The sequence below is a fragment of the Rhipicephalus microplus genome, chromosome 3, assembly GCF_043290135.1.
Source record: "Rhipicephalus microplus isolate Deutch F79 chromosome 3, USDA_Rmic, whole genome shotgun sequence".
NCBI classification, from domain to species: domain Eukaryota; kingdom Metazoa; phylum Arthropoda; class Arachnida; order Ixodida; family Ixodidae; genus Rhipicephalus; species Rhipicephalus microplus.
Window position 1 is genome coordinate 31731970 of NC_134702.1, and position 10065 is coordinate 31742034.

Below are 10065 nucleotides of genomic sequence, written 5' to 3' on the forward strand. Positions count from 1 at the left end.
CCGAACGCGCGCAGGAGGTCTGTCTTTGCATGGTGTAAGGTCACACTAAAGTTGAGCAGCTATCACAGAGTTTCTTACAATAATTTTCACGCTTATTATTCAGCTCCAGCCTGCAGTTTGTAACCTCGGAATATCTCCTGCATATTGAACTGCACTGTATTACAATTTTTCCTACTCGACAAATAAAGACTGATTGATGGCTTGATTTACTTACACTACTCGAAAAGGAGACTGAGTGGAGCTTCTATATACGTCGATGGCGTAGAAGCCGCCTCTATGATTAAACTTGTTTGTCAATTCATTCATCTCTCTGCCACGTGATACAAATCGCACTGAAGAAACACATATAGAAAACAAAATAAAACATGTAGGCTGCGCTGAGTTTCGAAACTACTGGCTCACGCTCCAAGGTTGAGTGCTTTACCCACTAGGCTAAAGGCCCAGGGATGCACAGCATTACTATCTCTGAATCTCGTTTATGCGCCATGAAGAAATTCACGTATGAAATAAAGAAAAATTTACAAGGATGCACTGAGTTTCGAACCTAGGGCTCCACGCTCCAAAGACAAGTGTCTTTACCACTAGGCTAAAGGCCCTGGCTTAATGAACGTGTGTATCCCTCAACCTTACTTTCGAGCTAAATATAAATTGACGTATAAAATAAAGGAAAACTTTGAGGCTGTGCTGAGTTTCAAACCCATGGTGGCACACTCCAATGTCGACTTTCTCGGCCACTGGACTAAAAACAGCGCACTTGCAGAAGTTAGGCCGGCCTTCTTTTACGACCTTCTTTCATCTTTGAGGAATTTTACCGTGTGAGCCATTTTTACACCGTGGATTTCTGGTTCAGTAGGATAACCCGATGACCGAAGTCGAAGCTTAATTAGCCTCCCTGCCTCTCTATTTCGTTTATCTCTCTCTGTCTCTCCCACAATAACAAAAGAATAAAAGTACGTAACGAAATTGTTCTAGTTGAATAGAAATTCGTCCTGGTCCCGGAACCACGACGCATTTTCCTTCAACTAGAGCTTTTTTCCAAGAATTCTTTGTGAATTTTCTCGTGTGTTCATGTTGCGAATGTGTGGCTGTCGTTTCTTCTTTCAGAAGCCTCTGCTACCTTGCGGGATTTCACAGAACTCATTCGCTGTAGCAAGGCTCAGAAAGTGGCACCCTTGGGTAGCTTCGTAGCGCACTGTTTCACATGACCATGCTGCGATGAAGTTTCAAATGCCTAAGCCGTTGCTAAATAGAATTTTTCAAATCGGGTCGTGTGTTACCTGTGTGATGAGTACCCAGAGATAGGCTCATTAGAAACATCTTCCTTTTAAGTCACAGAATTGCTTGTCGCGGAGCTCACGCAAACAAATGACCCTCCAATGGCACAAGGGTACATGTATAATGAAGACAGCAACAAACATGTTATAATCCTCCAAACATATGTCGTTTGAACAGGAGAAAGCGAATAACTTTAATACAACAGGTCACAGAGCAAAATGACATCGTGACCTTGCCGCGGGATTTCCTCATAGACACCATGGAATATCATTGCGATATTTCTTTTATTATAAACCCGTTGCAACGGACACCCTATAATTAATACAGAATCATCGCTCAATTTATTTGGCAGCATATCTCCATTTGCTTGTGGAATTTATGACGTGAACAAAGCCGTCACAATTATCGTTTATATCATCGTGATTAAAACACAACGTCATTTAAGCACACCGTTCAATATTACACAATGTAACTGTATCTTTTGCTCGATTTTAATTTTATTTACCTTCGCCGCAAGTAGACTGCTATTTCGGTAGAACTCGCTGTTAAAACACAGAAAGCTTAAATATTAAAACCAGCACTCTACGACAAGCACTTCACGTTGTTTACTACGAACCGTGCTGGAAGTGATGGGCGTCAGTTCCTTGAAACATTTCCTGCTGGGCTCGGTCTTTACCGAAGCGTGACTTGAAGTTCTGTGCGGTACCGTACACTCTTCGGAGTGAATACAGACTAGATGCAATGTCTTCGCATGAGTGTCCATAGATGCTGTATTCTCTGTTCGACGCGAGAAACGGTTTGTGAAAGGTCCGCGTAAACTGGAGTTCGAACGGGTGTTTTAACGAGAGGGAGTTCACTGGAGTCCACCAATCCCACTGGAGTCCACCGATCCACCAAGTCCAGCGTCCGCTTCCAGCAAGCTCATGATGACCACCATGGCCGCCTCGTCATTTCCTTCACTGTTGAACTGACTTCCGGCAGTCAAATTGTCCCGGCTCACGAAGATGTTCACCAGGTCTAAATCTAGGATGAAAAAGCAGAACGTGAAACTACAGGCAAGATCACTTACTGCGGTAAGTATACGTGAGTGTATCACAGTTTTATTTGATCGAGAAAATTGTTGATACACTCGTTTCACGTATTTGCTATTGCATATTTCTTCTGCTGGTAGAATTATTCGTCACCCTTTAAAGGGGCCCTGAAACATTATTTTTTCAAGTAACCATAGAAAGGCTTCACTGAAAGAGCTTTTTCCCTCACGAATTCAACGCCGCAAAAATTTTAAGAATCCGTCCAGTGTGAGCGGAGTTACAAATAATTGTCGCACGCTGCAATCGCGTTCTCTCTTCTTTCGTCACGGCGAAAGCGCTGTAGGCAAAGCAGGGAGGGATGGCAGTATACGCGAGTGGATCACAGTCTTATTTGACTGATAAATTGTTGATACATTTGTTTCACGCAATTTGCTACTGCATATTTCTTGTGGTGTTAGAATCGCCCCGCCACGGTGGTCTAGTGGCTAAGGTACTCGGCTGCTGACCCGCAGGTCGCGGGATCAAATCCCGGCTGTGGCGGCTGCATTTCCGATGGAGACGGAAATGTTGTAGGCCCGTGTACTCAGATTTGGGTGCACGTTAAAGAACCCCAGGTGGTCAAAATTTCCGGAGCCCTCCACTACGGCGTCTCTCAATCAAATAGTGGTTTTGGGACGTTAAACCCCGCAAAATCAATCAATCAATGTGGTGTTAGAATCGTCCGTGACCCTTTAACAAACTTGTTGGGTTCGAGGATGTAAGTAACGCGTTGTTCAAAAGAACAAGAATTAGAACAAAACGGTCACCTTTGTTTTGGAAGCGAAACATGTAGCCACCATGAGAGCTGTAGACAATGATGGTATTTGATGGTATTACACGTCATGTGAAAGGGCCTTTGTTCGGCATGTTTTTTTTTTCATGCCATTAATACTAATAATAATACTACTTGAGGTTTAATGTCCCAAAACGACCATATGAATATGAGAGACACCGTAGAGATGGAATCCAGAAATTTCGACCACCTTGGGTTCTCATATTTGCAAGATGTTTTAGCGCGCGAACAAAGGAAAAAGGACGGGGTAGACAGAAAGAGCGCTGACTTCCAACTAACTTTATTTGACAGAGTGGCAAGAATATATACTGCTAAAAAGGATGATAACAGAGCATGAAGGTAAAAGGCATGCCTAATCCACACATCAGTAACAAAACACGTGTGACAGGTCCTCTATGGCCTCAAAGCCCAGCTAGGTAATCATGTTCAGTCTGTGATAAAGCAATCGATGATGTGCTTACACATTTATCTCCTAGCAAGTGTATTTTTTCGGCTTCAATAATTTCTCGGGTAAGCTGGTCCCTGTGCCTTGCCAATATTGAGCACTGATCAAAGAGAGGGGTGCACCCACAATCTCGGCAATGAATGCCAAGATGCCCTTGTACCACATTGTGCACATTGTTTCGGTGTTATCGGAGGCGGTCATTTATGCACCTGCCGGTTTGCCCGACATAGATGCACCCTGGGTGCTTTAACGTGCACCTAAATCTAAACACATGGGCTTCAAGGATTTTCGCCTCTATCGAAAATGTGGCCGCCACGGCCGGTGTTCGATCCCGTGTCCTGCGGATCAACAGCCGAGTACCTTATAACCATTAGACCACCTTGGCGGGTTTGTTTAGCCATTACCATACGTCTGCTCAAAGCCTAATTATTCTCGGCATGGGACTATGTTTGTAAATAATACAACACCAAATTGCGATGGCCTAATTGTGAAGCTCGCCCCAAGTTTGTTTTCCGGTGCCATTATACACTCACCAACGCCGAAAATGTAGTCATCACAGACAGCGCGTACTGATTTAAGTCACCTTCCATTAATGATAACTGATCAGAACACCCCATCAAAAACTAGCTTTGTTACGACATATTGCTAAAACTAGCATTATGCAAACGTCGCACATATCGTGCTGTCTTAAAATGTGCTGTCCGAGAAATTATAAGCAGTTGTAGTCTTTAACCTACTGCACTTCAAAATTGAAAACCTAATTTGGGTAGCCTGGACCGAAGGTTTCGAACACTTCGAATGATTATCCACTCAATAGTGTGCGCTCTTATTTTCTTTCTAGTAGCTTAAGACAAAAAGATTGCGCTTGACCAAGCACAGCAGGTCATTGAATAGCTTCATGCATTGGTTTTAGACTTCAGCAGAATAAAACACCATAGTGCATTTTTAAGAGGCCGTAACTTATTTTCGACTGCAATTCGCCAGCGCATATCATGAAGTACAGGTGTGCTCAGCGAAAGATCTAATATGGTTGTACTGCCCGCCTTGCTCCATAACGTATCATTTCAAGCAGTGAACTTTCGTGGTCTATTCAAACTCGAGGACACATCTTTTCACGAAAATGTTACCTCGCCTTAACTATTTTACAAACTATGTCCTAGATTGTTTTTTTTTTTGGGGGGGGGGGGAGATGTGACAATGAAGTGTCACCACGCTCAGCATTCAAAGGCGTTTCAAGCAGTTAAAACGTACTCAAGAAGCATTTTGTCGGCTAAGGCTCAAAACTCTATGTAATCATGCAGCATAAATTTAGAGATTCAAAATATTAGTGTTTCCTTCGTCGAAACAGCTGACAGGAATGTTTTTAGATGCTGATAGACAAGAAGCTGAAAAGATTTTTCTTTGGGTGTGAAACAAGAAACCGTATTTTCGGCAGGCCTCTGTCATCAAACCGGATGGCTTTTGCACAGGTGAAGTATACGGTATGATGGGAGCCTGTCTAGTCAGGACAAAGGTGTGATAAATTTGATAGGAAAAAATTGCCCGCAGCTTCCCTCGGGGGAACACTGAGGAGGATGCGGAGCATATAATTGGTTAACGGGGTGTTAAAGTGCGACTTACTTGGGTCGATGGCTAAATTGGTTAACGTGGTTGTGAAATGGGGTGTTAAATTGCGACTTACTTGGGTCGATGGCTAAATTGGTTAACGTGGTTGTAGGAGGGGGTGTTAAATGAGTGAACACGTACACACGTATGCGAAAGGGCGGCGCTGGTCGAAGGGACGTCGATCATTGTGTTTGTGGATTCGTTGGAATTCATTTCACCGCGACCTTGGACGTCGACGCGCCGTACAAACCAACCGACGAGCGGCAACTGAGCGAGCGAGCGCCGACCTTGAGTATATATACAGCACGACGGCGCATGCACTGTCAGCTGTTGAATGTTCTCGAAGCGCGACGCCACATGCGCGTCCACTGGAGAATCAGGAGAATTGTAGATGTCGAACGCGGTGTGTAGAGGAGGGAGGGTGCACAGATGGTGGAGGAGTGAAGCGCGCGCGGTGTGTAGAGGAGGAAGGGATGCACAGATGGTGGAAGAGTGGGCGAAGGCGCGACGGCGCATGCGCGCGCGTCAGCTGTCGAATGTTCGAGAAGCGGTGCGGACGGCGCGGACGGCGCACTACAAGGCGCGAGTATAAGATGCTCCGCATCTAAAAAAATTTTGACGGCTATGAGACAGCCTTGTTCACAAGTTATCTGGAACATCTTGAAATGCTTTTGGAAACGACGTAAGAACCCTCCAGGTCCTATTCGCCGTCTTGTCAACTCTGATTGACTCACATTGCAGCTACAATCTCGCTGATTGGTTGAAAATGTGGCAGTTTCACAAGATGTGATGGTCCAGTTTGACAGCGTACAGAACAGCATATAGAAAGAGAAGAACCTACGCAATAAGCGACGATCTGGAAAAAAGGAAACGTTCATGCATTATGGACACTTTTGACACTCGCCATAAAGACCAGTAGTCACTCTACGACGTTTGGCAACACCTATTGTTTCATAATTCTTATAAGCAAAAGTTGGGCCATGCCTTGTAAAGCTACAATCTATCTTTGTTCTCGGTGGCAAGCATTTGCCTGCAATCAAGGAAAGAAAATACTACATGTTCGTCGACAGCGTCATACATCTTAAGCTCCTTCACAGGTCACATACCGACGGAGCTAACTTTTCACCTAGTGGGCAGGGCACTTACCATACTCTGCCACGTTCGATTGGCTGGCGACGCGAACCTGCAGCGAGACCCGACTGAGGCCGTGGCTCGGGCGAATCGGTCTGCATCTCGCCGTTCCGGTCACCAGGCCCGACGAGGACGGTGCTGATGGGCGATGGACTACCGAACACTTTCCTCGCTTCCTGAGAATAGCCCCGCCGCGGTGGTCTAGAGTGGCTAAGGTACTCAGCTGCTGACCCGCAGGTCACGGGTTCAAATCCCGGCTGCGGCGGCTGCATTTCCGATCGAGGCGGAAATGCTGTAGGCCCGTGTGCTCAGATTTGGGTGCACGTTAAAGAACCCCAGGTGGTCGAAATTTCCGGAGCCCTCCACTACGGCGTCTCTCATAATCATATGGTGGTTTTGGGACGTTAAACCCCACATATCAATCAATCAAATCAGCTTCCTGAGATTAGACACGACCGTGCGCTGTCGTGTAATTATGACCAGCGGTTATCCTGTCTACGCGCTACATGCCCGGCCCATGTCCATTTCCTCTTCTTGATTTCAACTATGATATCCTTATCGGTGGTTTGTTTCCTAATCCACTCTGCTCTCTTCTTGTCTCTTAAGGTTACACCTGCCATTTTCCCTTTTTTTTCACGATAAGTATTCGCAAAGGGTAAATATTCCGCCTCGTGGTTATCATGTGATAAACACTTTTGCGATTCTTGCTGCAAAAGCTTATCCGTGCGGGTGTACAAAAGAATGTGGGACGTGGCACCAAGCAATGTCCGATAAAGACAGCCACAGAGTAGCTACAGTAAATATGACGAGAGATTGCTAGTCGATTACTATCTTTATCGCAAGTGAAAATAAGCTTCTTGGGTAAGTTCAAACTTGAGTTACACGAACGTTATTTAAGGGAATAAACTTTCAGAATTCTAGTTGCGCAATCACTTACCTGTAAGACAACGTTTTTCGCGTCCTCGTCCGACAACTTGAGTGCTTGTAGTGCCCTTCCATGTACAAATTTATGGAGCCTGCATGATGTAGAACAAATTAATGGTTTGAATTAACGGTATGACCACCCGCCGTAAATACCAGTAATGCTCTTAGGCATAAATGATCCATGAGTCTATTCATGAGATTGATTCGCGGACTGATATTGGTAATGAGAACAAGCGCTGCGAAATATCCCCGCACAACGAACAATCGCTGAACGAATACATGGCAGCGTTTTCTGTGCAATCATTAGCCATTAACAGAGCAATGAATGTTAAGCTAAGTTTCTATAAAGCACGTGCATTCAAAGGAACATTGTACGTCGACCCTTATGATCGTGACGAGCATGTGCCACGTATGGTCTCGATGTGCTGCACGACCATGCGGAGTACGGTCAATTCGTCCAGCTTCCGGGGGATGGACTTGCACATGGGCACCAGGGAGGCCATCCCGCTGATGTACATGTTTATCTCATCCTGGCGTCGCTACTCGATTTCGCTGTGGTTCTGCCTGCAAATTTAGCTTCAGCCGTTAGCCAGTTGGCTGAATGTTTAGCGAAACACTTGGAGCGACACTTTTACCGCGGTAAAACCTTTACGATGTCTATCCATTATCGTGCTTTTGCATCAAGAAATAAAGGAAGTTATAGGCTATACTTACTTCGAAATGGGCATAAAACGCAGGCACACATTCTCTGATAATGCACACCAAAAACAAAAGTATCTAAACTCTGCTAGCTCGCGCGCGCGCGCACACACGCACACGCACACACACACGCGCACACACACACACACACACACACACACACACACACACACACACACACACACACACAAATTGGGCGCGTGCATTTCTTGTCATCTGACAGCGAATTCTTACCATGTTCCATAGGCCTATCATCCGGAGGGGGGGGGGGCAAGGGGGGCACGAGTACTTCCCTGAGAAAAATTAGGGGGACTGAGCCACTTTCGACAGTGGTCACTATTGGCTGCACGCTGGGGAAACCAACTGCGGCGAAGTTTTCCTTCACCACACTAATCGCACAATGATACTGTTCCGAAGAAATGAAAATGTTACGAGAGAACGTTACAACATAGTCGAAATTTTCCACCATTTCTGCTGAAGGCTCATTGCAGTACGGGTCGCCTAAGCGGCGCATTCGCGCCTTGTGCTGTAGCATTGCAGAGCAGGCTAGCGCTGAACAGGGGCCCCTTAGCATTACATCAGTTGTTCATGCTTTTATTTCGCCGTGACTGGCCGATGCAGCTACGGATGGGAACGAGCCAATGCGACCTAAATTATCAGGCCTGCTCACATTCGCCATGACGTAACACGTTTTTCCCGAGCGAGTGCGCGTATGGGAGGCTGTGAATACATTGATACCATCATCTCCCGTTAGAAGATAAAGCGTTCGCGGCGAGTTGTACATGCTTAACAGCTTCATTCTGCCTTTTGGGTAAAAAAAAAATGGCACTGGTTTAAGTAATGTAATGCGCTTCAAAGCGTCTGGAGATTCGCCTGCAAGCCATTTCTTCCACGAAAAAGTCAAACATTGTGCGCTATCGAATGTGTGGTTGATCTACGAGAGCGAAATTCGATGGCCCAACAAAGTGATGAAATAAGTGAGGTACATTTTATTCATGCCTTTATTTACACACACACGACCACGCACACATATCTAGAATAAGCAATAAAACTGTTCCTACTCAAGTATAAAGTTCCTGCAGTTTTATTTATACTCTTTCGACGAGCATCTGTCTTTATAGGCACTATAGTTGAGAAGAGCGTGTGCTGCTGCCACAATTATGTTATTCAGCATAATATCAGTGTGCTGACCCCTGCAAGAAAAAACAAAATCTTACGTTTCACAAAAATTTCTTGTGACCGACACAGGGGGAGGGGGGGGGGCGTTTGCTCTTTCGCTTTGGCCCCTCTCGCACTGCAGTGCGTAGTCGCTCATATAACTTGGGGCCTGGGAAAAAGTGTTATTACTGTATATATTAAACTGTGTAGCCACCGTGTGCGCTTCTACTGCACGGCCGCTTATTGGATCGGTATATGTTTGGTAGTGATTCCTAAAATTTCTAGCTTGAAGTAGAAATCGCACACCTAAAACCAAATAAGAAAGCGTTTTGCCGTAAGTATCTACACGCATATAAATTTTCTGCAAACATCCTTGTAAGGTGCTGACCACAATAATACCACAATAATGAGGTAGGAACGCAGGCCAAAAATACTATGCACAAAGCCGATGCACTAAGTTTCGCAACAGCATTCTTTCCAATTTTATCAACCAAGTGAACAGATGTAATACAAGTCCGCCGTGATAATCGTCTATAGCAAGATGTTTACAGACCCTAAAGGAACGCCTGTTCTGAAGACATGCTGCCACACGCGTTTATAATTATAATGCTAGGGTTTACGCCAACAAGTGAGAAGCACACTTGACATTTATATTAGAGCAAAATCGGAACACGGTGGATAGATAGATATGTGGAGTTTAACGTCCCAAAACCACCATATGATTATGAAAGACGGCGTAGATGAGGGCTCCGGAAATTTCGACCACCAGGGTTTCTTTAACGTGCACCCAAATCTGAGCACACGGGCCTACAGCATTTCTGCCTCCACGGAACATGTTGGAGCTGGGGTCATTGGAACGACTTAGAAATATGTAGTACGGACACACGTACCGTCGGGTCAGGAAGAAAACGGTAGTCGACGTCAGCTTGACGAACGAAACACTCAAATTTTGTCCTCCAGTTGTC

The 10065-nt window shown here is 45.3% G+C and overlaps 1 protein-coding gene across 6 annotated transcripts in view; it reads right to left on the reverse strand.

Annotated features, from left to right (window-relative positions):
* Nucleotides 1–1537: 1537 nt before the first annotated feature.
* Nucleotides 1538–10065, reverse strand: part of LOC142802754 (uncharacterized) — a 12515-nt gene continuing 3987 nt past the window's right edge. For 2 of the 6 annotated variants that reach the window (XR_012893979.1, XM_075887783.1), the window contains exons 2-3: nucleotides 7257–7335; nucleotides 1538–2298 (exon numbers count right to left, since the gene is read on the reverse strand). Coding sequence is in view for 2 of the 6 variants with exons in the window: in XM_075887783.1 (XP_075743898.1) it covers nucleotides 2293–2298; nucleotides 7257–7335 (85 nt within the window). In the remaining 4 variants the exon portion in view is untranslated. Of the gene's footprint in view, nucleotides 2299–6300; nucleotides 6496–7256; nucleotides 7336–9990 lie in introns of those variants that run through there. The other 4 variants (XR_012893981.1, XM_075887782.1, XR_012893978.1 and 1 more) reach the window with 3 other exon arrangements.